We start from the raw sequence: 27,821 nt of genomic DNA, 5'->3' as shown, positions 1-27,821 counted from the left end.
GAAGTGACAATAAAGTTATTCTAAGTCTAAGTCTTTCATACTGTCAGTTAATATTTAAGTCACAATCTAGCATGTTACACATTAGCTGAAAAGTTTTGTTCTTATTCTTATCCTTTAAAATATGCTTTCTTTTTAATTTTAATGTAAGAAAATCACAATCCTTGAACATACTAGCTCTTGGCTCTCAAGTTCTAGGGTTAATACATTTCCTTATCAATCTTGCAGCACCTGAGTATTAGCAAGCTTAAAACTCCACGCAGACAAATGAGAACACAGCTAGCATTATCTTCTTTTACAATAATTTTGTTTATATTTTATAATGCTCTTAAACTATGATGTGAAATTAAAGCCTGTGGTAGATTCTTGTTTAAAGGAAAAAGCCTGCCCAGGACAAAACTGTACAGACTCAAGTAGGTTTTTTTATGTGGGTTTCATGTTCATCCATATGGAAAACAAGTTCCTATTCCATGCAATACAATTTAGAACTTTTTAGTATCTATAACAGAAATGACAGACACCAGCAAGTTAAGAAATAATCCTTTAATACAAATTATATGTAAAATTTATTCATTTTCAAATCTTCACAATTTCCAGAACATTTCTTCTTAAAAAATCAACCTTAACTCCCACACTATTATATACATGTTATAACAATGCCATTTTAGGCTAGAAAAATTCATATTGCACATTATAGTGAAAAATTCAGCCTGAAATTATGACTTGGCAAATTACCCGAACAATATTTTTGATTTGGCCTTAGCACTAATTTTGTAATAGAAGGGTCAACTTATTTTTCATGAACTAAACATGGGTTTTACCAGATAGAACTGAGAGTTTCACATTTTTCATTTGAAAATTTGAGTTTGCTCTCTATAATCTTTTCAGAATGTTTTAAGGACTTTGTATCAATTTGTCCGGTATCCATCTGAAATCATTACAACACAGGGGTAGAGTAAGAAATCAACTTAAAAATAGTGTAGTACGTAGCTCTCCAGAAATAGCTGGACTGCAATTCCCATCACTCTTCACTATTGAACATGCTGCCTAGCACTGATGGGATTTAAAGTCAACAAATCCAACAAATCCCATGCTAAAGGTACAATTTAATCAATTTCTACAGAATTATGTGGATTCAATCACTTGTAGCACTTTTCTTGAGGTTCACTTGGTTTTGTTAGTGCCATAAACTTCAGAACTTTAAACTTTAGTAACCTGACTAAAACAAACGTGTTTTTTCTTCCAAAAAATCCCTACATCTCAAATTATTACTTTACTTTTTTTTTAAAAAAAATCAAATTTGTATATTTAACATTTTAACAGGCACAAACTTTGAAAAGTGGTGTAGCAAAACAATCTGAACTGGAGAGGTTTAGTCCTCATACACATTAATGTGGTTTTGTTGCAAGAAGTTACATGCCTTGACAACATGATTATAGCAGTAAACCAAATTGCTTTGGCTTGAGTTTTTTCCCCCTTCATACCAAGTGCTTATTATGGTCCATGAAATCCATTCCTCAAACCAAGGAAGCATTAAGACCTTATTTCCTACACACTCAACCGCTCGAGTAAAAAGCAGACAGATAACAGGGATGGAGTTGACTTTGATAATGCTGAGAAATCTACTAAGCTAATATAAAGAATGAGATGCCTCTAAACTGGCTTGAATTTTCCTACTTTAAAAGGCCATGATTCTAAAGGAATCTAACCTTCAGAAGCCTGGATACTCCTACCAATGCAGCTAATGTTACAATGTTCAGTTTTTTAGGATTAGCAGACCTGCTGATACTGAATAACTAATTGGTCTCTCCACTTTTTATCAATTACATTGTCCTAATATGTTTTGGACATACTAATAAAAATGTTTGGCTTCTAAATGAGTACTTAAGTCAAATATTCTAGGGATAGTTTTGGAAGGAGGGGAACAATTTAGATCTAAACTCAGTCACAGAGACTGCTTCATTTTTCACAGAATTTTGTTTTCTGTGGATTCTGATTTGCCTACTTTAAAAAAAATAGCAATTGTGAAACAGGAAAAAACTTTTAGGGAGAAACAAAATCTATTAGGCAAACAAAACCCTATTTTGAGATCCCTGAGATTTATTGTTTGCCAAAGAGATTTAGGAAACCCTAATTATTTGCAATGTTATCTGATTAACTTAAAATGTGATTTATAACACAAAACATACTTTATAAAGAATAAGATTCCATTATGTAATAAAAAGAATATTTAAATGGTGTAAAATGTTTAAGATGTGATCTAGGTTATCTTGCTTCTGATTAGGAATCTAAGCCAAGTTTATCCTTTGATGAGAAATAATAATCATGCTTCAGTCTACTGAGAATCCTCAAGAATGGTAAAGTTGTGTTCTATAATTGTAGGAAAGTAGATATTTTTAACTCTCCTAGCCATTGAGAATAATTTGGGGTTAGGGTTAGGATTGGTGATGGAGAACATGAGATATTTTACTCCTCAGAAATACATAAAGCCTGTGGTTACAGACATTTTGGTTCTTTCAGTCCAACATTCTTAAAAATGATTCACCAATACAATCACCTTCAGGCAAATGAAAACTCTGTCACAATTATTAAAGTTGAAATTAAACGTTAGAACCTCTTACAGAATTGGTTCCTCTCAATGTCCTCCAAATTAAAAATACTTGTCCAGAGTAAAGGTTACAATCTTATGTAAAATATTCAGTTCAAAATGAGTCTGAAAAGTATACAACTCCCAAATATTCGTTCTGAAGCTAATTAGGTTTTGGAATACAATTAACCTAAAATTACTTTAGGAAAGACTGAGCTAAACTCTTCGGTTCTGTTCTGAGACACAAAGTAACAAGGCACTAGTTCCAATAGCTTGCATATTAGGACTGCATGGAATGTGAATACTTGAATTTTGTATTATTTCAGGTTGTTTTCTAGGAAAGGCATGAAAGAATAAATACAAAACATAAAAACATAGCAAAAGTCTACAAATCAGCAACGCAAGGCCACTCAGTGAGCAAAACTGAATGGCTTTTGCTTTTCTTTTTTTTTTTTTTTGCATTTTTTTATCTACCAGAAGGCACATTAAAAAAAGAAAAGAAAAATACCGGTTTCAGAAACTAGTAAACTCCATACACCCTTAGATGTGCAAATCAAATTAAGAACACTGTTTGCAACATCAACCAATATGATGTTAGTCCTGAACATAGTCCTGCAATAGCTTGGCTGTTATGCAAGCTGTGCTTCAATTATGATATATTCAGCAAGATATTTTAGGTAAACCAGAACTTATAGCCATTTTCCTACCTGAGCAATAATTAGTACTATTTATTGCTTGTGAAACTTTTCAACTTGGTGGAAGTAATTGCACGTTCCCTTTTCTTCCTCTTACCACCATTTTTTTTCTTAAGAAATATATTTTAAATTGCAAGTTCTTTCCAAATGTTCTCTTTTGGAAGACAAATAAGTAATAGCAAGGCAGCATTTTAGGTGCAAGCCACTAAAGGAACCTTAACTATCAGCAATATGAGCTGTGAAGTTTGATGCATGAGATCTTAATTTGTATTACGCCACGTTTTACTCCATTTCAGTTACAATAATTGCAATCTAACATGGAATGCTCTTTTCAACAAGAGATCAAACTCTCAATACAATGGGTGACTACTTAAACACCTGCATTTGCTGTTAGCCTTGTAATTCAAGAGGAACATAATCTTCAAATGAGATGTTGTCTTGCATCTTCTTAGCATTAATTCACAACTATTCAGATCAAACCCACCATCTGATCTATCTGTCTCATATAAATGCTCTTCAAAGGCAGCAGGTATCTTCTCTCATCTGGTACTCTGTTACACTGTAAATAGATATTTGTTTAAGTTCAAATTGGAGATATTTAAATTTTCTAAAGTTCACTTCAGCAAAAACCATTTTGTCAAAAAAGAATCTCCCTAAAACACTCAAGTACTGCTTGTTATTACGTTTAAAAAAATATCCAAAAATTACAAACATGCAGATATTTTACATTTTGAGGTTAAAAAAATGAATTACACTGACTTTCACAAGGAATAAGTTATTTAACTGAAATGACCTAGAGCAAATATTCAATTCAACGTACCTGTATTGCTTATTAGCTCTATAGCAATATAGAAAGAAAATAGTTAAACATGGCTGTTGAATAGAGTGCCATCCTGACTAACTAATCTGCTTTACACCTACCCACCTCTAGCTTGTTCAGATATTAATTCTCCCCTGAAAAAGTGTATGTCTTTCCCACTTTGTAAAATAAAATTATATTTAGAATCCAACTTGAAAATAGCTGAATTCATTATTGGTACCATTAAGGCAGACAACTTTAGTCAGGGGAAAAGTTGCTTTAGCATTTTGAGCGCCGTATTGGAAGTTAAACTCCCAAAAAATGTGAAAGGAAAGAATAGTAATTGAAAATTAATGAAAATAAAGAGAGACAGAGAGAAAATACAGTGCTTCCCTTTCAGTCTTGCAATGAAAAACTGGGGATTTGCAATTTACAGTCCTCAGCATACAATTGTGAAGCTCAGGCTACCTCATCAATTGCACCACAAACATGAATATTGCAGGTATTTCAAGAATAATAAGAATTTATTGGAACTATGCATGCTTTAAGACTGATTCCAAAGTACTACTTCACCCTTCATGCAAACACTCTTCTTTGCTATTTATTAAAGCAGCCTCTTTTTAAAAATTTCCACAAATGTGAAAAAGCTTGGGTCACTTTACAAACAGTGATACACCCTGCTGTGTATCCAGAATCTTAAATAATCTCAAAGCATGTGCAATATTGAATTTGTATGCTAAAATAATGGAAAACCTGCTTAGACCAGTATGCAATTTTAATTCATTTAGCTTATTTAACATACCTTGGAGAAGTTGTTACTATTGCACCTATTTATTCAGGCAGAATATATAGTGTTTTCTAAAATAACCACCTGGTGAAATGGGTTAGAATGACTAGCTCCAAGTCACCCAATCAGCTTCTGGCTGATGTCTAACCACTATACCACTCTGGCTTGAATACTATATATCAGGGGTGTCAAACTCATGGCATCACACAGTGGCCACACCCATACCCATTTTAACGAAAAGACGAAAAGTTGTGATATGTCACGTGACGACACAAGTTTGACACCCTTGCCATATATAATATGGATAAAGGTGGAATACTTAGTGATCAAGATAGTGTCTTGATTCTACAAAGGACTGAGCTTCAAGTATATCCTTACAATTCCATCAATTTGTGATTTTGTTATTCTAACTCTTTCATACTGTATCTGGCATTATCAATGGAAGAGAGATAATATATTTAGGCCAATTAAATAGATTATCAGACAACAGCTGTACCAAACTTCTAGATTCAAACTATGTAAGACACTGGCCTATACTTACATTAGAAATGGAGTTGTTTACTTTTAGTTCATTTGGCTTTATCTTTCCGGGTTTTTTCTGCTCCTGAGGGGAGGTATTTTGCCCTACTGAAACACGAAGGCGCTTATCCAGTGATACTATGTGTCCTTCTGTGGTAAACATGTACTTATTGCCTGATTTGTGCACAGGATTTTCTTCATCAAACAGCTGAAATTTAAGAATATATAAATGTAATACTTCAAGTGTGAGGATATTATTATTTATTTTTTAATATTTCTATCTCATTTCACTCCAGAGACTGTGGGAGATCAAAACCTCATAAATACCTGATGATGCCTTATGATACAATAATAATATTGTAATAAACAAAATATTAAAAAATCACACAGGAACTAAAAACAATACACAAAATGGCTCTTTACCTCTAAATGTTCTTTCAAATATTTTTTGATTGCTCTGTGAAAAGATAGGGCTGCAGATGCAATACATAATATAGGTGCCATATTCCCCAGGGAGAGAGAAACTACTGAAACTACCTAGTTTCAAAGTCACTTCCTGCTCTCCATTTGTCCCAACTTGCTGTTCTCTAGGCAAACAAGCAGTATGTTATTATTGGGATTCAATTGCAGCCTGTTTTGTCCCATCCAGAACTTTGCAGCTTCCAAACACTGGAGCAGAATAACCTTAGCAACTCCTGCTCAGCTTAAAAGTAGATGCAGATATCTTCATATTCATGGGATCTCACCTCTTAAATAATTTACTTTTACCAGAGGTTTTATAAAAACATTAAGTAACACTAGAGAGTGCCAAGCACTGTTGTACCCAACATCCAGGGAGTCATTGGATCAATTAATTCTCTCACCGCAATATCAACTAGAACCACCAATTTTCAGAACTATAGAACACAGCCCAATTCTCAATCTTTTAGATATCCAGATGGATACCATGGGTAATAGTGTCAAGGATTATGGAGTAATCTAAAAAACAGATATACGCTATTACTTGATGTATATTATTTACGAGGTATGTTGTAGCATTATCATCATATTATTATCATTAGTGTCATTCTAAGTTAAGTAAGTAATTCAAGCAGAATCTTGTGAGGTGACCAGAATTCAAAGAACTCGATGAAAAGGACAGAATTCTCCACTGTGAGCTCAGTGACTTGGATCCTTACCTTCTGTATTTCTTTCAGGCAGCAAGGAGAAGTGTGATTGCCTGGATTTTTGAGAATGTAGGCCTGTAATTGAAGAGTAATCTCTCTTTTCAGCCATGTCAACCTTCTCTTTTTAGGAAAGGTTTTTAGATAAAATGGGTAGCGGGTAGGTGCAAAGGTCTTTTAGAAAACAAATTGTCTGGATCCTCAGAAATTGGGATATAGTTTCAGATATGGGATGCACAGGGCATTGGTCAGTGGTGTAGTTCACTGGTTCTTGAATGGAGGGAATATACATCAAGTAATAGTGTACATCAGACAGCAAAGTACCATTAAAGTATCGGTATTTATTATGCACATTCTTGGTTTAACATTTTAATAACAACATACTTAATATACATAGAAACATTAAAATGTATTTTACTATAACAAAAATGTGTTCCTAATTGCAGTTCTAGTAAATAAAGTTTGTTTTAAAGAAAAAGTGCTCCTATGAAGCATACTTACCAAAAACAAATATTTACATGTTTCACTGAGAAAAAAACTTTCCATCCGATCTTCTTTGGATTTCTCTATTACATGGTGAAGAGTAGCATAACCACATCTGAAAAACAGAATTGAACACTTTTCATCCCCTTTTTAGCTTCAACCTCCATAGCAAAGGTCTAAGAAATTAAGATAGTTGCTTTATAAAGAGCTCGCAATTTGGGTAGCATAGTTTTTCTCCAGTTAGCTCTGAAGCTCTCAATTTTACAAAGTCAGACCAGAGATTCAACAGCAATGAAGAAAAGAAACAGAACTACTGCCTCTTTTGAGAACAGAGATACTGCAACAACTGAAACATCTTTTGTTTCTCTCAGAAATCCAGCTGTATAATATGGTATGGCAGCAACTTTCTAATCAAGTTGGAAAAAATGAACAAAAATCTCACAAAACTTCATATTATCTGGTGAAACCTAGGCATCAGAAGTACCTGCAAACAACCGTAATAATTCAGGTGTATGGTCATACTACTAGTTTTATATGTTATATTCAAAAACATTTTTAAAAAGGAAGAATGATTTCCTATGAGGTAAAGATCAGAACTGAAAAAACCTGGTTTATTTACTGTATGTCTAAAATATTTCTTTTTCAAACACTTAACACAGTTCCAAGCACTCCTATTAGTCTTTCTAATAAAACATATGCAATTCTACATATTCACTCAACATTAAATTAGTAGGACTTATATCATGTAAGCACACATGGGATTTCAAATTCAATTGTTAGGTCAACAATATGAAGGTATATATATATTTGAATTATGTCACAACAACATAGTTCAGTTCTGCAAGGATTTAGTAATTTATAATGAAAACTTACTTTGCTTTAGTATACTTCTCCAGACTCTGAAGAATATCCATTCCTACATGAAGATAAAAAGGGTTCTTTGTGGCCTAATGAAAGAAAGGAAATAAATGTAAGAAATGGTGCTATATGATCATATAACATTAAAAAAAAGAAAAGGAAGCTTGATTTTGGCTGTGCAAAAGCAAGCTATCTGAACTAATGCAATCGATGCCAGAACTGAAAATCAACCAAATGATTCAAAGTGCAGACTGTGCAAAGAAACTGAAGAAACAGAAGAACATTCAGTTCATGCAAAAATTGCATAAACTTATTATAAACAATACCATAACACAGCCTCCAAAATAATTCACTGGAACATCTTTGGCAATAGAGTGCCACCCACTTCCAACCCTTTCAGTTCAAGGGCATTCTAAAGAATATTGTGGTTAGGGTATCAAAAAACCATTGAAAAGTCTAAAAGCATCACGAGAGTTGAATTCACACTGTCCTCGTCCAATTAAAATTAATCAAAAGAACATGGTTTCAGCTTCACACCCATGCCTGAATCTCAACTAAAAATAATCCATCTAATCCTGGATGTTCTGCAACCTGCTCAGCAATCTTCCCTAAAAAAGAGTGGATATTAGTTGATAAATATCCAAAATAGTTGGGCCACACAATTTTTATTTTGGAGCAGGGTACAACTCTCTTCACTCAAGGATATATTTTCCATCAGCCACCTCTAGCCTCCCATCACTGTCCTAGCATCTTTCACTAACCAGCAGAGATAGAGGTCCAATCCACAGATCACAGAGCTAACAGTACAGAAAGGCTTCGTGCTGAAATTTCTACAATTAGCTTTCTAATTCTTTATGCACTATTTTCAAGTGTTGGTCTATTCTGGCCTAACGAAGACTTGAATCCTTATTATATATATAAAAAGTAGCTGAGGACCAATTCTAAAATGTGCAAAAGGTCACATCTCAGCAGTAAACATAATACAGATTTTATGTTTAATGAATAACTTACTGTATTTCAAAATCATGCTTTGAAAAAAAGGTTAAATACCTGATATAGGAGATACGTAGATTCTACTAATTCGGGCCTTAGAGGATAAAAAAGAACATCAGGTGCTTGTAACTGCCAATTATATCTCTCTGGAAGAGCACCATATCGTTTCCATATTGCATAATAAAATGCATGAAGGCAAATAGCATCTTCTACATCACCTATTAAAACCTGAGGCAAAATAACAAAAACAAAACTTTCTACATTAAATTGAACAGTTGATTTTATTAAGATGGAATGCACAATATTTCAGACCTGGAAGCCATCTTTTACCTGTGGGACTTCAGGCATGCCACACTTTCTAGTGTGAGGAAATGGGAGAGGGGATTATACAGAGTGTGGGTTATATATAGCCAAAATAATGTTCTTTCTCAGAAAGTCAAGGCCACCTTGCCCTGCAGCTGCGATGAGGTGACTGGGAAGCATCTCAAGTTTTGAACAGTGCCTGATTGGATCATGCAATGGATGTGTGGGTGCTGGGCAAGGAATTGAACTTTCACTTGGGTGGGGGAAACCTGGAAACGTTCAGATTCAGGTTTTCCCAGATGTGCCAATATGACATCTCCAATAAGGAAGAGGAAACTCAAGCCTTGGAGTCTTTTTTCATTGGGGGTGTTATTTGGAACCCTGACACACATTCTTTATTATGACTCAGAGTAGAGTTAGGGTTATTATTTCATCCTAAAGCAAGTTGAAAATACCACTCTGAGACATCCATATGCTATTTTTGTTATGTAAATAAGTAAAGCAATATCATGATTTATTTGCATTGATGGGAAGTAAAGCATCCCCGAAATTAAATAATTTGGTGGGATGCACCATTACATCCCCAAAATTAAATAATTTGGTGGGAAGCACCATTACATTCCCTAGGGACAATTATATATATATATATAATTTCAAATTTCCTATTTTCTCTCCACTACAGAAGAAATACCTGAAGTCCAGGAAAAAAAGCCTGAAGAGAATCAATCCAGGTGTTCATAAGCTGACCACTAAACATATTAACGTTAACGTAAAGAGGTGGGTCTCCTTCACCTTCATTGCAGGCTTCCCTCCTATGAAAAATGATGTACAATGTTTCACACCAATATTTGAAGGCAAGCGAGGAACAATTATTTGAATTATGCATGATTCTAGTTCCTATGATCAAACGGCATGCAATCTATACAGGGTGATTACCCAGATATCACCCAATAGGAGAGACTCATTTCATTGTGAGTGCCATCTTTTAAGTTTTATTATTTTGACTGTAATTTCTTTGCTTATGAGCCACCCAGAATCACTAAGGTTGCAGGCAAGTTAAATTAGTATTATTGTTGTTAGTGTAATTAATAGTCCTAACAGGTATTAAAATTTCCGTTCTGAAAACTGGGTAACTGGAAATCAAGTCCTAACTCAAGGCACTATACCAACAAGCATGCATATTCATTGGTTCAAAGAAGATATCAAATGGTATTTCTTTTAATTCTCTACCACTCAATGCAAGGATTATACCAAAAATTGTAATAAGTATTGAGCATTATTAAAATCAAAGTACATGTTATATTATAGATACAGTATTAATAGTATCCAATACAGCTCCAACCCCAGAGATGTACCTTAACTGTATGGGGCAAGAAATGATGAGAACAATTAAAAACCCAACAAATATTAATACACTTACTAAGTATTGTGGGTACCCTTATTAGTACTTACTAAGAATTAGACAATATAGACATTTTTTTTCTGACTCTGGGCTGCATTTTATTACATGTATAATGTAATATGTCTATGAAAACTGTAGGGAAATAATGTCAATAAGAGGCAAGGCCAAAAGAAATATGGTTTGGAAGGAAAAGTTAACTCACAATTTTTAACAAAATATTCTAAAATATATAAGTTTTCTTCAGAAACCAAAAGTGAAATAATATACAAATAATCCTTGACTTAGCACAGCAATTGGGATGAGAATTTTCATTGCTAAGCAATATGGTAATAAACCTCCATTTTCTTGGAACTGCATCATTTTGAGATAGCAATCCTGGCATAACTAGCCCAATTCTACTAGTCATGAGCCGAGGACCCATCCCAATCAAAGTCGTTCCTGGCTTGATCCCTCCCAACCTGAACTTTGATTCTTCCAAGTTGAGGATCTACCTCCCTTGCAACTTCCTCAACTGCCTATTTCTTCACCACCACCACCACTTCCGCCATTTTGCTGTTCTGCAACCTACATTGCAATTAGGCAAATAGGTCCAGATTCACATGGTTCTGGGGTTGTTTGCCATGCTGAATCTCAGTGGTTTCATGGCTCATGCCAGAAGCCTCTGAGACACCTGAGGCCGCAGCTGCCCCAACTTAACCAAGCAGGATGACATGGAACTAGACAGCCCAATCTGGTACACTGTAACATGGTTTGAAGCTGCACCCACCTCAAGAAGCCCCAACCTGGCCCAGTTGCAGCCACCCAGACCACCATAAGTTCCCTGCTGCTTTGTATTCCGGCATTCCAGCTGACTTTTACCACTTCTTACTCCTCCTGCTGCTGGGCCATGCCCTTAATGGGGCAGTGGTGGGTCACATGAGGTCTTTTTCCTGAGATCTCTTGAGAAAACCACCATGTGCAACCTCAAGTTGAAAGCCTTGGGTGGCCAGCAGCTGCCCAGCAAAGGGCCAGGATGGCCATCTTGTCAAAAGCTGGAGCAAGATTATGACAAAGATCAGTGGTGTCAGAAGAGTACAGGGTGGCAGGGGGCACATATTGTTGGGATCAAAAGGGCACAGATGGGGGAGTGATGGACAGGTGAGGCAGAGTTGAAGCGCTTTCCTGGTTGTAAAGTATGGGCAGCTGCCAAGCACCTAAATTTTGATCATGTAACCACTGGAGTGCTGCAACCTCTATTACTTTGGGTACCATATATAAATATCATTCAGTCAGTATCACTGTAACTTTGTTCACTGAACAAATGGTTAACTTAAGGACTACTTATAACATAGAAGGAATCAATCCATTTCATATCTTCTGCCACTCAATGGTCATTTATTTATTGCCTTCAAGAGCCAACATTATCGTTGGCTCTTGGTAACTTGAGTAGTCCTCACGGTTCTCTTGGCAAGATATATGCAAGTTGTTATGCAAGTTACTATCTTCTTCTGAAAGTGAGCAACAGGCTCGAGTCCGCCCAGTTGAATTTGTACCTAAGGCAGGACTAGAATGCATGGTCTCCCAGTTTCTAGACTGATGCTTTAGCCACTACATCAAACTGGCTCTCCAAACAGTGTTATAATAACTTAAAAATAGCACCCATAATTCACGTACCCTCGCCTTAAGTAGTTCTGAATACTCCGATAAACATCATTGAACATTTCTAAATCTTCTTTTTCTCCAAAGAGGATATATGATTTCAAAAGATATTCATAAAATGAATCTAAGCCTGCTCCTAAGCCACTTTGTTTTCCTACCCAATGGCCAGTTTGAATATTCACAACATTACCTATGAAACAAGAAAAGAGAAAGGGAGAAAGAGAAAAGAGAATATTACTTAAATATAAATGCACATATCTAAATCATAATTCAATTAAACAACTCTCAGGGGAGAATAAAATCCCCATATTTGTACAATACTAAATTAAAGAACATCTATTTATGGAAATTCACACAGGATCTAAATATTAAAAACAAGCGTAATTTTGAGTACAATAAGATATTCAAAATATTCAAATATGAATACTTTTGGATAAGTAAACACCTTATTCACTTTACTTAAATATATGAAGTGCATTATATATGGCCAACTATCAAACCATATTCTTTATTAATATATTTATCTGTGATTCTGAAAGGAAATTATGAGTTTACTATTTTAGATTAAAATTGGCAGATAATTCACTACATAAAAAATGTAATCCAATCTACTTAATGTATTTTTCAGCATCAATAGTAATAATAATAAACACAAGTATTATTTTAAGAGACAAAGAATAAATAAGCTATGGCTGTTTCATATGTTTTGCTGTAAAGGAAAACAACTTTAGAGAAGGTATTATTGGAAATATGCAGAAAATCTAGCAGGCATCACATCTATAACATCACACTAGAGATTTTTGATCTGTACAATTGTCAATATTATAAAAAAAAGATAAAACCAAATTCAAAGCTGCATTAACATTGGATGACATCTAATTTCTCCACTCCATTGATAAATTATCTAAGTCAGCAGAAGCTTCCATGTACAGATAATTCATCTTTCTACAATTGTTTACAGTCAATCACGCACAACTCAACCTCCTGGGAAGGGAAGGCAATTAATCATTTAAAAAGACCTTCATTCTATGTCAACTTAGAAAAGCTTCTATGCAATCACAGAACCTTTTTTAGTCAGTGGATATAGATGGGTAGAAAGCCTATTATTTAGAGGATTTCACATAAGGCCTTTTTAAAAATTCCAATTAGAAACCTTTACATTTATTAATTTGATTTAGCAATCAATCAATTTAAGACAGAAAAATATGATTTGCTGAGAACTAGAAACAATATAGTTCTAGCTTTAGATGTGTATTTCATTCTACATATCTATGGTTTACTTTCTATTGCATGATTCTCCATGACTCATTTATAGCAATCTGACCTAAGGAATGGATTGTAGACACACCTTGTCCTACAGCTGAACCAAGAGCATAAAAACCCATTGGCTTTTTTGTTATTTGCAACAATGAGTCACAAAAGATTTCAGAACTATTTCTGAGCTATTTATCAGCTATCTATTATCAGGATGGACAGTTAAGAATTGCTGGTGATTGAGTCATCTCTTTGCACCTATGAGCTGTTCTGACAGGAAAAGACAGTTCTTATCTGGCATATTGCTAGTTAAATAAGTGTTTAGACAAAAAACAACTCTCTCTATGTCTCACGTTTTCTATATATAGTTTAAGTAGAAAGATAATTTTCTACCCTGTGTATTTCTTAAAGTAATTATAATTTTTATTGCCATCAAAGATCAGTACATAATAAAACTCAACAGTATAAATCAAATTACACATATATGCAAAAGTACAAATCATACTCTGAAATAAGTCTTTTACTTTGAAGGTCTGTTAGCATATCGAAGGTTTGTTAGCATTAACTGACAGATGGACTAAGTCCATACTCTAAATCCAAGGCAAAGATTCAATATATTGGGCATATTTTTCTTTTTCATGGAATTTTCTGCTACTTAATTATTCAGTATTCAACATGCACTCAAAAGCATGAATTCTAACAAGGGTTCTTTCTAAATTCAAACTCCCAACAAGAACAGAAATCTTGAAATGTGCTTTAACATAAGGTATAAAAATATTTTTTGATGTCTATTTGATCCAAGAGATGTGTTGTATGTGGGTAAATTTACATATGCCTTTTACTTATGCTTTTATGCTATATTTTAGAATATCCAATACTGCAATATGAACTTATATTTTCCAATGTCCACACAACATATGAATTATATCTAAATGTAATCATTTTATCTTATTTTTCTAAATAATGGATATTCATCTAATTTGTCCAGAAAAGATCAGACTCCTAAAAAACATCAGAATCAGTCTTACTAACCATATTGACTCAAAATTCAAATATGTGCTATATGAATCCACAAATATATTGCAATGTTTCAGAAATGGTTGCCACAGTATCAGTGTTTATTACTATTCTGGATCTTTTAAAAACAAGAATGCATGTTGGATTTCAGGTGTTTCGAAACTACTCTCAAATACACCACCAAAACTGCTTTTTGAACTCAAAAAACTCAAATAAATGGAAAATACAAATAACAGGAATGAACTTATTCCATTTGATTAGAAGTTCCATTTGATTAGAACTATTTTCAACCTAATATAGGGGGCCGCGGTGGCTCACATGGTAAGACACTGGGCCTGTGCAACGCTGAGGTTGGCGGCTCAATTCCTGTGAGCGAATAAATCGCGTAGGGACAAGAAAAGAGCCTCCCCTGATTGCATCCAGGCATCCCGCAGGTAAAAAATAACACCACCTGAAAAAAATCCTTTCACAGAGCAGCCAGCCACCTCGGTAATCCATAGCTAACATGTGCCACACACAGACAAAAAACCCCTAATATAAATGATAAGATTAAAGTAATGATTAATTTAATATCCCAAGTAATTGGAAATGTCTAGAGATCTATTTAATTCAGCGGCAAAAGATTCTGCTCTCATATCGATAAGAATATGAAGGTTCAGCTATCAGAACAATATAAACCAAAAAGTGATATGAATGATATCCAGGAAAAAAGATAAGTACCTAGTAACCCAGTGTCATTGCTCCTTAAGTTCCAGAGGGCTTTTACAGCTCGACGGGCAACCCACTCAAAAGTTGAATCCCCAAGAAGCCGACTAAGAATTCCAAATTCTACCAGTAATGATCCAGCCCCCGCAGTGCAAGTCTCATTATTGCTTCCAGAAGGAACTCCTGTCCTTAAGTTCACCTGCAAAGATATGAAGGTTTAAATACAAGCTTACTAAGGAATAAGCATCTGTATTACTATCTTTTGAAGTTTCAAAGTTAGTGACAGACGTTTCATCAGTGCTCTGTCATGAACTTGCATCATATTCCACAGAGAAATGATCTTAAAGGGATATTTAGACCATGTCAATATTTAGCCATCAAGAAATCAGAACACTGAAATCCTTGAGGAAACCGAAGTTCATTCAATATATTTACTACAAAATTTGCTTTCCAAAATATATTAAAACAATGATAGTGACAAATTCAGCTTGATCTTGTAGATAGTGATAAGAGGAACAAGTATACATAGAACATTTTAAAAGACAAAGTTAAATGTTACACTTTGGGTTAAAAGACTGAATTTTCTTTGCCTGAAAATTGGCAATTGTTCTTACACATACCCTTGGATAAGGAATTCCAGTTTTGGTATTCTCAAAGGCAGGCAATAACCTTACTGCCAGGTCATGAGCCATATGCAACAGTTCATCATCATATCCCTTAATAGTCATATCACCAAAAGGCTGCCTGGTATCTGTAATTATTATGTGGGCTGAAAGCAGACTTCCCAAAACCCTAAAAGAAATTATATCAGTTATTATTTTAAATGAGACAATATCTGTGAAATAACAGAATTACGATCAAACATATGATTACACATATTAGCAGTAAGGCAATGTATGTATAGTCTATATCAATAGATCTCAACACAGCAATAAGAATTTTTAAAGGCAGAAAAGCATAATAAAGCAATAGAAACACCCTAAAAGTTCTTGTGCCTTTCTCCAACCTCTGATGGAGCATGCCGTCATCAACAAAACGGGATCTCCTAGAAAGATAATGTTTGATAGAACCGGCTCTAACTTATGTCAGAACAATTGACGTCTCCCATTGCTACAAATGATAATTTTTTGAAAGAACTGCAAGTTGGTTTTGGAAGAACTCACATTTTCTTGAATGGGAAAGTGATACGAGACGTTACAGTATTGTTTTCATTTGTTCCTCATCTAATTTGTAACATAAATGCTCTTGACAGCATTTCATGTTCATTAATACATATTTCTGTGAATCAATATTTTTAATCACACAGTGCAATTTCCTTCCCCTTTTATTTTGTCTTACAAATTGTACCATTCACAGTTCATGCCTTATGAATCCATGTTCTTTTTTTACTTTAATTTTTTGAGGTGAGTGGTTTAAAAATGACATTTCAGCTTTCACTTTCTGTAATATAAAAGTGTTTATCAGTGGTGCTTACTTCAGGGTTTCTACCTCTATCCTTATAGTATTCAGTTTAAAGCCTAATAAATCTTACCCAGATATTATTTCATCTACAAGAATCCTTCTTCGGTTTCCTTATCTCCTTTTTGAAGGTAAAGAATTACACTGGTCTTGCTCATTCTCTAAGATTTCTCAAAGATTAAATAAAGGTTCAGGCAACAAGGTCCTTCAGTACTTATAAATGTAATTCATGCATTCTTGGAGATTTAAATCCATTCAAAACAAGTATTTCTTAATCATAAAGTTCTGACTTTGTCCCTTAATCCTGCATTTCATAGTTGCCAGGTAGAATATATATCATCTTATTGGATAAGACTGAGCCAAATAGGAGAGCAAAACTTTACTTTGATTTGGATGCGCAGCTGCATTAAAAGAACTAGTCAAGTTATAATTTATAAATTATACACCCAAGTTATTAAACCATAATATGAATTGCTTTAAATTTATTGTTTTATGAAACTGATAGTGTGAATCTCATCAGTTAGAGCAAGCAGAATAAATTTTGTTCCAGAGTTTCTTGAATGTATTATTCATATTCAGTATTGTCAAATTTAAGCAACATCTTACCTAATTGTTGCCTCAAACACTTGGACAGTTGAATCTGTGTCAAATGTTACTGTGTCTATCACAAGCTTCACTGCTTTCCGAAATTCTGAAGAATTTCCCATTACCTTTAAGAAAAAGAAAAAAGATCTGAAAAAACTCTCCGCACATTTTTATACCAAAATTGTTAAATTTTAAAAATTTAAATATCTGCAATTAATGTCATCAAAATATAAAAGAAATCCACTCTTATGACCACAATTAAGCCCAGAACTTTCTTTGTTAAGTCATTACATAATAGGGTTCTATTTTATGGTGGCAATAAAAGGAATCACATGACCATTAAGCAAATTCCCTGATTAAGCAAACCATGTGGTAGTAAATCCTAATCCACTTTAGCAGATGAATTTTTTTTTAATGGAAAATGGCAAAAAAAGTCACAAAACTCGATCACATAACCATGGGACAATGCAATCAGTCGTAAATATCAGCTGGTTGTCAAGCGCCTGGAATGCAATCACATCACTGAGGGGGTGATGCAGCAGTTAGAACCTCGAGGATGGATCATAATTAACTTTTTCATTTCTGCCATAACTTTGAAGGTATCATTAAACAATTGGTCATAAGTCAAAGACAATCTATATTTCTATTATCAAGATTTTCTACAAAGTGTTTTATGATACTGTTACAGACAATAGTGAACCCATTAGGTTAAAACAAAAGAGGAATCAAGTGTTAATTTACAAAAACTATTTTAACTTAACTAGCGACAGCAGAGAAGGGGAGGGGCAGAGAGGCCGGGAGAGAGGGGGAGAAAGCAGGGTTAAATGCGTAACATGTATTTTAAAAGTATTTAATAACATGATAAAATATTTAGTGATAGGCACACAGCTAGAACAGATTTACTAACAACATTGAGGTTAAAAATGTCAAATGATCAGCTTGCAATAAAATCAATTATTTCAATATGATTTATTTGAAGAGCTGGACAAATCTGTCAATTTCAATTCACTTTTCCAGTTTTAAGTCCTAATCAATCCCTGCCTCATTATGTTTTTTTCTTAAAATTCACATCTACAAAAATTATGCAGTTATGAACATTTGCTCTAAAACATTAACTGTGTGATATTTTTTCTTAATGTTTCTATAAACAATATTCCCTTTAATAATTAAATGGTCCTCTTATTTGTGCCTTTATTCCAGCCAAAGAACCATATAATGAAACCCTGAAAAATTTATTTTGGAACGAGCTCCCCGTGGAGATTCGTACCCTCTCCACCGTCCAAGCCTTCCGCACAGCCTTGAAGAACTGGCTAGCCCGTCAGGCCTGGGGACAAGGATAGTTGCCCCTCCCGAATGATGAATGTATGTTGTTTACTATTTTATTACCGTATTTTCACGACCATAAGCCGCACTGAAAATCCTAAAATTTGATAAAAAACCGGCAGTGCGGCTTACAACCCGGTGCGCTTTATGTATGGAAAAAGATCGAAAATCTCTCCCTCCCGATTTGACGCTCAAACTTGAAGCACGAGGACGGCTGGGCTGAGCGCCCGTTTCCGAGCCCTCCCCCCCGCTTGGTAGGAAGTCCAGATCGAAAGCCAAGCCTGCAGCTGGCTGGCTGGCCGGACTACCAGCCCCAGCAGCAACCCCCGGCCAGTTGGGGTAGAGGAATACAAGCCCCATTAGCCCCAGCCCAGGCTTTCCCTCCACCCCTGCATTGACGCATCGTTCAACCGACCCATTTTCCCCCAGGGTTTTATTTGCCAGCGGAGCCCACCCACCAGACAGACCCTCGCCCCGTTTTCTCCCCCCACCCCACCCAATCCGGGTTAGAGGTGTCGTGCGAACGCGTCTCTCGGGACGCGCCCCCCTCCAATTCGGGTTCAAAGCATCGCGCGGATGTGGGAAGCCTCCTGCTTTCTCTATTCTTTCTCCCTCCCTCTTTCTCTTTCTCTCTTTTCCTCTCTGCCGTCTTTCCCGGACCGGGTCTGCTGGCGGGGGGGGGGGGGGCTGGGAGGGGCTGATGGATCCAGTACCTGCCTGAAAAGAGATAGAAGGGGGGGGGACGCAAGCTTGGAAGCCACCAGACCTTAGTTGATTAGGAGCAGCAGGATTCCCCCCCGCCGCGCCCCCCCGCCTCTGTATTGCAGAAGGGACGAACGGTGTCCCCCCCTTATTATTTTTTTACCAAGCTCTCAGGGTGGAGCGGCGAACGAGGCAGCCCGTAAGAGCATGTTCGGAGCCAGAAATCCGGTTACTGTGCCAGCCGACATTGGCCGTGGTCTCTCTCTCTCTCCCTCCCCCCCCTCAAGCTTCTACGCCCCGCCGCTTGATCGTTCTTGCTTTGTAAGCAAAACGGTGTGGGGGGGGGAGCAGAACGAAAGGAGAGCCGGAGAGAGAGAATGGGGGGGAGAGAAAGAAAGAGAGAGAGAGAAGAGAAGAGATCAGCTCCTTTATAAAGACTGGATTGCCTTCCGTGCGGACGACGCTGTGCTCCAGGGGGCTGTTGCTCACTTTCTGCCAGCTCTCCCGGATCAGCTTCTGATACGCGCTGGAAAGTCCGTCACGCTCCATTTTTCTCCCAGAGCTAAGTGCCAAAGGGGAGCAGAAGCGCCGTTTCGAGAGAAAGCTCCGCTCCCCGCTCAAAGGCTTGGGCTGCCCCCGGAGGAACAGGTGGCCCGGATCCGGATCCCCAAGCAAATAATAAATAAATTCACACGCGGGGCTTGACGGAGCTTTGAAAGCCGCTTTCTCGCCCGGAGCTTCCCTTCACATCTCTGGAACGGCTTGGCTCCTTTCTTTTTTTTTTTAGGGCGCCCCTTCATTGGTGCGGCTTATAACCCGGTGCGCTTTATGTATGAAAAAAGTTTGAAAAATTAACGTTAACTGATACTGCGGCTTTTAACCCGGTGCGGCTTATGGTCGTGAAAATACGGTATATGTCTCTATGTTTAACGTCTGTATTCCCCCTCCCCGATTTTATGTGAGCCGCCCTGAGTCCCCTCAGGGAAAAGGGCGGCCTACAAATATTAATAAAATCCAAAAAAATCCAAATTTTATTATACAGTACATGCAAAGCCTTTCAGTCATTTTTCAGAATTACATAACAGAGTTGAAAGGGATCTTGGATGTATTTTAGTCCAACTCCCTGCTTAAGCAGGAAACCCTATACAATGCTGGACAAATGGCTGTCCAATCTCTTTTTTAAAACCTCCAGTGATGGAGCACCTACAACTTCTGGAGGCAAGCCATTCCATTGATTAACTGTTCTTACTGTTAGGAAATTTCTCCTTAATTCTAGGTTGGATCTCTCTTTGATAAAGCTCCCATCCTTTACTTTCTGTCCTGCCCTCAGGTGCTTTGGAGAATAGGTTGACCCCCTCTTCTCTGTTAACAGTGCTTCAAATATTGGAAGACTGTTACAAAAAAATACAAAGCAAAGCTGCAGATAAATGAAAACTTTTACCACAAGTTGGTGCCTTTTTAGCAATGATAAACAAAGTCATGGGCCATGGAACCACAAATACCAAGGGCCACCTGCATAGTTTTGCTGTTACAACTACATATTTATTTATGACAAATATTTTTGTGTATTATTTTTGTTCATATAGCTCCATTACAAAACCTGGAAATCTATTAATATAAAATACTAAATGTGGCTTAGTTGAGAAATATAAAATTATTAGCTTTACCTTAAAATATGAACTGAAATAATTTCTCCCCTACCTCTGCTAGCAAGGAACTTAACATAACATGGAATAGAAAAGCAATATCTTAAAGTATATTTAATATTTTAAAGTACTAAATTACCTAATTAATTAAAGTATAAAGCTACCTAACAACAATACCTCTGTGCCAAAACTTTTTAATTGTAAAATTCGTGGTTGCTACAAACGTCTCTATTTCTTAAATCTGTGGCATGTAGAAAAGACTCTCTTCTTGCTTAAGCCTATTTCTCAAGCCAAGCATGAATAGGGAGATGGGGAAACTCTCCCTATTACAGGCTAAAGAAAGGGATCTTCTCATAACTTTGCAAGATCAGGACTTGTCAATATTGGCCTAGGAAAATCTTCTTTAGCAATTTTCTAGATTACAAAATTGAGGGATTGGGCACTGTGTTAATGAAGATATTTTTGCGAAATTTGATATATATTTTTCTGCTAGTACTTGTTTTTCCTTTCAGAAATAAAAAAAATAGATTTAACTCACTGCTAGGGTATCCAATGCATCAATCAGAGTAAGCGAGTAGTTTCCCAGGACATCATTGATATTCAGATTTGAACTGAAATAAATTTCATTAAAGTTAGTTCAACCAAATTTAAAAACACTTAGGTAAATTTTCAGTGATATAGCCTAATTCTACATACCATTAACTGGAAGAACATCCCAAAGAATTTTAAGGGAAATATTCTTAAATAAGGGGATAAGATTGCAGCTGCAGCTATATAATTTAAACATAATATTAACACTTTCATAGTGTTAATATTTTCATTTATTTATTAACACTTTCATTTATTTGATTTTTATCCCACCTTTATTTACTTTGTAGACAAACTATGTTTGGAATTGTATATTAATATCATGGCACGAAACTTACAAGAGCAAAGTAGCTGACATTTATTTCCACTGAAGTTTTAATTATGATTAAAAGGAGTACTCAAGTGTACTCAGTAGATTCAGCAAATCTGATTTTAGAAACTGGATACCTATGGTATTTTAAACAATAATCTATTATTTATATCACAACTAATGTAGTCCAATATACAAGTATTGGACTCTCCACTAGGTGATTTTAGCCAAAATGACCTATGGAAAAAGTGGACTCAAATTGGACTCATCTTACAGCACAGAGTTATTTATCCCTAAAGTATCTTTTTCCTGTAGAAAATAGTTGAAGCAAAAACCTATTGCTCAGCCCAAATAGCATCTTATCATTGTAAAAATAAAGTTCCTTTAAAAATGCATGCTAAACTCTCTAAACATGGGAGATTTTTTCTCTACAAACTGGCCTAAGACTTTTTGCACTGTTCTTGACTAGGCTGCGTATTATACAGCACATTACATGATTTTAGAAAATATGAAATATTTATGTTATGCTCAAGCTTGGAGCTGCAGGAAGTGCTATAAATGACAGAAAGAAAAGCTGTTGTCCCTTGTAAGTAAATTTTCTAAAGTAAAAATTGATGTAAATATCATATAGCCCTGACATCAATTATTTTTTGCAAAAAGCCTCATTTTTTACTCTAATACAGCAAACACTTTCTATTTAGAATATTAATGATTAAGAATAACTGTTCTGCAGAAAAATATCTATAGACAACATGATATTTAATCATATTTAGATTTTTTTTCAAGAAATGGAACTTACTTCTCTGGAAATGGTCTATAATTAATTATAGTCTGATTTTTAAAAAATGAGCTATAGTTAATCTATGATAATTCTATGAAAAATATAGAAAGAACATCTGTCCTGAAAAAAAAGACAATCAACCAAGAACACTGGAGATTTTATACATACCTAGAAAAAATAACCAAAATGAGAGTTTGCTATTTAGAAAATGTTAATATTTACTTAATGTTTAATTATTCTAACAGGATAACATCAGAAATACTGTTAAAAGACACAAGACTATATATAAATCTAATCTGCAAAAATTTGAGATTACAGAAATATTTCGCTACACAACATATATCAATTATATTCACACACACACACGTGTGCATGTTACCTGCCTAATGTTTTATGCTAATTACAATAATCTGTCTAATCCGATAATCAGATTAATCTAGGCTATTTGGAAAGAATGACTGCAGAAATCAGAGAACTGTATTTCTTAATGACACATATGTTTGAAAATAGGCACAATTATACTATCTAAAGAATAGCATGGATAACATCGACAGCACATTATATTACCTTATTTCTAATAAATGTTCAAATTTACAAAATGCACTTCTAATAAACAGCCATGTTTTTGAAGAATTTTTAATAAAATTAAGTCCACTACGAAATCTGAATGATTTCCACGTGTTCCAAGAATCTTTGTTCCAATCAAATATGGAAGTCAACCTCACATTATTTCTATATGTAACCATTTGTGTCAGATGAAAATTGATTACAGATATATATTATTATTTCCATAAAGTTTTATTTTTGCAAATATTTGCAAAACTGCCATTTTGCAAATATTTTCTATTTAGAAACTATTTAAAATCTGTAGCAATCTAAGAATTCATATCTTATATAATCAGGAAGGTGGGGAAAGAGCAACAGCTGTGCATTTTTTGAGAAACTAATGGCTATATGGCTCTCAATGTATTGGGACTTTTTAAGGTATTCATGAATCATCTCTAAAGTTAAGGATGAAAAGTGATAGGGCTACATTTGGTGATGGCTTTAATGTTTTAAGATTACTAAAAGCAAAAAATAAGACAAGTGGTTTCAGAAGAATATTTCAAAACTGCAAATAAAATGGTAAACAAATATCATTGTTACAAAATAAAATGGACTGCACATGGAAGGATAAATTAACACACTTAAAAAAAGGCTGCCAATATTATATGCATTACAATACTAGTTCACATGTAAAGTGAAATGTGCAATATTAATCACCAAGATTAGCAAAAAGATTTTACAGCTGCTAAAAATAAAGAAAAAGCTAGTATGTGTAAAAATATGCTTTTTAAAAAAAGAATGCCCTATTCTCAAATATCATCTAAGTTTAGAAGCATCCAATGAAGTACAAAGGCATTCAGGATTGTCAAAAACAATCATACTATGTCCATTAAACTACAAAATATAACAAAGGATTACATAGCCATGGAAGCCTATATTGAACTAGCAACTATCAATAGCTATTTTTCGTTAGAGCAATATACATTTTCTGGAAGTTTGCTTTAATTTAGCAGTTCCAACAAGATCACTTCTATGAATGTATTCACAGAAACAGCTGTTAAAGTGGACCTACCACCCTCTGGCAAAGACAACTACTTAAATAATGAATGCTTTACTCATGATTTTGCTGTACAGATATAATTATTCCAAGTAATTTAAACAGCCTTACTGGTTACCATGGATTTTATACACATACTCTGTCCTCAATATCAATGCCAATTGAAACTACACTAAGAATGGCTTATTGCTCCCCACAATATTATTTATTATTAGTATGGTTAGCAATTATAAGAGAAGATTAGATAGAACTATCCATCAGGGTTTGTATTATATTCTTAGATTGGCATTATTTAGAAAAGAGTACACTATTTTTTTAAGATGTCATAAAACTCGCTTTTAAATCGACTTGCCCAAAATATGAGACATGTCCCCTTAAATTTGTTAATCTAGAAAGTGCACCACACCATACATGCACAACTATTCAGAAGCAGTCTGTGGCTGTAAGAGATAGGCATACAAATAAAGTATTAGTACTTTCAAAGCATCTAAGCTTAGTATTTACACCTGAGAAAGATTCCTCTTGGGAGGAATGAAGCAACGCTTATGCAATTTTCAAGAAGGTCAAGGATCTTAAGAAGCATAAACAACATGCAAAATACCATCACCAAATTCAATATAATTCTGTCAGATGCTAGACTATAAAATATAAGAAAGAAAAGGTATTTGAAAAAGACGATTGAATTATGGTTGTCGCCCTATACTAAATCCTTCTATGTCAAAGAAGTGGAAGGCTTCAGTAAAAAATAATTCTGTTTTATTATCACTATCGTAACCTTTCATCTGGTCATATCCTGCGATTCTTGTACACGTACTAATGGGGACTTTTATTGCTATTGTACGATACCTAAATCAGGGCATTTTATAATTGTTCTTATATATGCAATGGATAGTAATGAACTGGAAAAACATTAACCACCGAGAGATGACTGAATCCAAAGGATAAAAGCTATACTTATCTTTTGAAAATGTGCTTCCAACGAACCTCACACAGTAATTAACTCAGCAGTTAATTAACTTTCTTTCTAAAGCCAAATCACTCACTGTCCATTTAAGTTACAGGCAAGGAGGCAGCTACCTCCCCCTAGGATGCCACTAACATAATGCCCCCTTCTCCACACCCCACGTCCCGGATACAAACAACGGGAGTGGGGGGGAAGCGAGAGCCAAAGCAGGCAACAATCTACCCTATCGGCCCCCTCAACACCTCCGTGGCAACTTACGGGTCGGCTCGGTCGGGCCCGCGGCCCCGGCAATGGATGGGGTTCAGCTCGTCCTGAGGGAAAGCGTGGGCCATATAGTTGTCGTAGCCGAAAGAGAACATGTTGCGGGCGGCGTCGCGCAACTGAGCCCGCAGTTGAAGGGGGAAAGCCCGGTTGTAGCGCTGCTCATACTCGTCGCCGCCGCCGCCGCCATTGCGGCGGGACCAAGAGGAAGAAGCAGCAGCGGCGGGGCCGGGTCTCCCCCCGCGGCCGCCTTCGCCGTTGTTATCACCGCCGCCGCCGCTATCGCCTCCCCATGCTCGTCCCAAGAAAGAGGCCCAATGAGGGGCTTTGAGGCACCGCGAGCTGGAGGGGTCTCCTTCCTTGGCCGGACTGCCGCAGGAAAAGGCGCGGAGGCGCTGCTGGTAGAAGCCGAAGCTGGGCCCCGCCAGCCACAGGAGGGCCTGTCCGGCCAGTCTCAGGGCCAGCAGCGCCAACACCAACGACCGCCATTGCATGGTCGGAGGAGTCGCAGCCGCCGCAGCCGCCGCGCTCTCCTCTCACGCGCATACTTCTCGCGGAAGTTGTGCTCAGAACGCTCCTCCGCGCCTGGGGAAGCGCGGGAGGGGGCCCGAAAGCGAAGACGCGCCGCGCCTCCTCCTCCTCCTCCCAACTCCGCCTCGGCCCCCAAAGGACGACGCGTCTACTTTAAGAGCCAAGGGTGTGACTTACGGCCGCGGGAGGAGAGGGAAGGCAGGGTTTAGAAAGAGAGCGTTGCGACACTTGGCGAAGAACGCCTTCGGATTCGCCTTCGAAAACTTCCCGATAGGCTTTCCGACCGAAGAGCCGACGGATGAAAATGACGTCAGCCAAGGGTGATTGTCGCCGCGGAACGCGTATGGGTAGGGCTTCACCTTAGAAAAGAGTTGATGTGGCGCGCTGCGATTTTTGTCTCCCCGGCACGGCTTAGCCAATCAGAAAGAATGGGTTAGTTTTTTGGGCGGAGCGATATCGCTGCACCTTTGCCAGCTTGGGGATTGGCTGGCCTTTTGGCTGCGTAGTCCCCGGCAGGGGGCGAGATTTGCAGTTTAGCTAACTGGCTGGTGGAAACGGGAGTTTACTTGTCCTTCCCTCAAAACTCTTGTTGCCAATTAAAGGCTTTGCTACATATTTCCGTGATTTCTGTGTTTTCACTACACTAATCGCTTTTTGATTGGTTGCCATCAAGCCGTTGCCAACCACGTGGGTATTTTTTTTCCTGGATGATGTCCATGTTGTAGAGTAACCGTGTCTTCTGTCTTGTGTATAGCATTTTCATGAGGACAGTGAGATGTTTCAGGATTCCCATTTTTCAAAGGACATTCAATCAAAAGACATATATAATTAATGAAATAATGTGGAGTAATCTTCGACTTTCTGTATTATTTAGCGTACATCTGCACTAATGTCTCTGCCCTTCCTAAAACTGGCTTGACCATCTGGGATTTCTATTTGGAGAACGACAGAGAATGAGATGGAGTCAAGGAGGCAGTAGGCATGAGCTTAAATGGACTTCAGAGGGTGATAGAGAACAAGAAGGCTTGGAGGAACATTGTCAATCTGGTTACAATGGGTCACACACGACTTCGCAACTAACAACAAAATAATATGCCTTGGTTAATCATAACCGTTGTGTCAGATCTGCAATCAAATAGCTTCCGCCCTGCTTAGCTTTGCTTTGATAGCAGCCTGCCATAAAATGTGGGGATGGGCAGTGGGAAGATAGGGGGATGACAGGAATCAAAGGTGCCATCCAGAAGCAATGGTTGAAAGATCCAAGAACACAAGCCTGCGAAACACCCATCTAAATAGGTGCCAAATGTGAAACTGTTACCAAAACACCTAGTTTAGACTTATTGGACTCCACCAAGATGGCCAAGGTGGGTAGGGCCTGGGAGAAGAGAAAGTTACCTAGGTTGTGCCCAAAATCCTCAGATCTGGCTTTGCTACTTGCCTTCAGTGAAAATATACCTCGCACTACAGATGGAGTCAAACGTATTTCCTGAATATCCAAGCTGGGACAGGCCTGACACATTATTTTGCTACCATGTGAAATTAAAAATTCATGATAGTTCGCATCCTCTGCTAAGTCTCCTTGTAATGATATTAGACTGACCTCTTCCAATCTGATGGGCATTGTGTCATCCTTCAACTATTCTGGCAAAGCTTGCTTAGAGCCCTTATTGAAATCTTCAGTTGCTCGGCATATTTCTCTGGGTATTCCATTAGTGCCTGTAGCCTGACTTGGTAATGAGTGATGTAAATTAATTTTCTAATTCTAGAGGTTCTTGCAAGGAGATAATATCTTCTAAGGTATCTTAGATATTGGCATCTCTACTGTATAGAATTTCAGTATACTCCTTCCATCCCTATTTGATCTTCTTG

At 36.6% G+C, this 27,821-nt stretch overlaps 1 protein-coding gene across 1 annotated transcript; it reads right to left on the bottom strand.

Annotated features, from left to right (window-relative positions):
- Window positions 1–525: 525 nt before the first annotated feature.
- Window positions 526–25,915, bottom strand: EDEM1 (ER degradation enhancing alpha-mannosidase like protein 1). Its single transcript, XM_014057951.2, has 12 exons — window positions 25,419–25,915; window positions 21,453–21,525; window positions 17,265–17,368; window positions 15,821–15,992; window positions 15,216–15,399; window positions 12,240–12,414; window positions 9,876–9,996; window positions 8,939–9,109; window positions 7,904–7,977; window positions 7,049–7,145; window positions 5,407–5,592; window positions 526–3,838 (listed from the first exon to the last, which is right to left on the bottom strand). Exons 1-12 carry the CDS (start codon window positions 25,913–25,915, stop codon window positions 3,749–3,751), a joined length of 1,944 nt encoding a protein of 647 aa, XP_013913426.2. The 3' UTR covers window positions 526–3,748.
- Between the last annotated feature and the right edge of the window lie 1,906 nt (window positions 25,916–27,821).

The sequence above is a fragment of the Thamnophis sirtalis genome, unplaced genomic scaffold (genome assembly GCF_051295495.1).
Source record: "Thamnophis sirtalis isolate CommonGarterSnake01/CBP01778 unplaced genomic scaffold, rThaSir2_p1.2 scaffold_3, whole genome shotgun sequence".
NCBI lineage: Eukaryota > Metazoa > Chordata > Lepidosauria > Squamata > Natricidae > Thamnophis > Thamnophis sirtalis.
The sequence above is the reverse complement of the archived record's forward strand: the minus strand, read 5'-3'. Positions and strand labels throughout refer to the sequence as shown.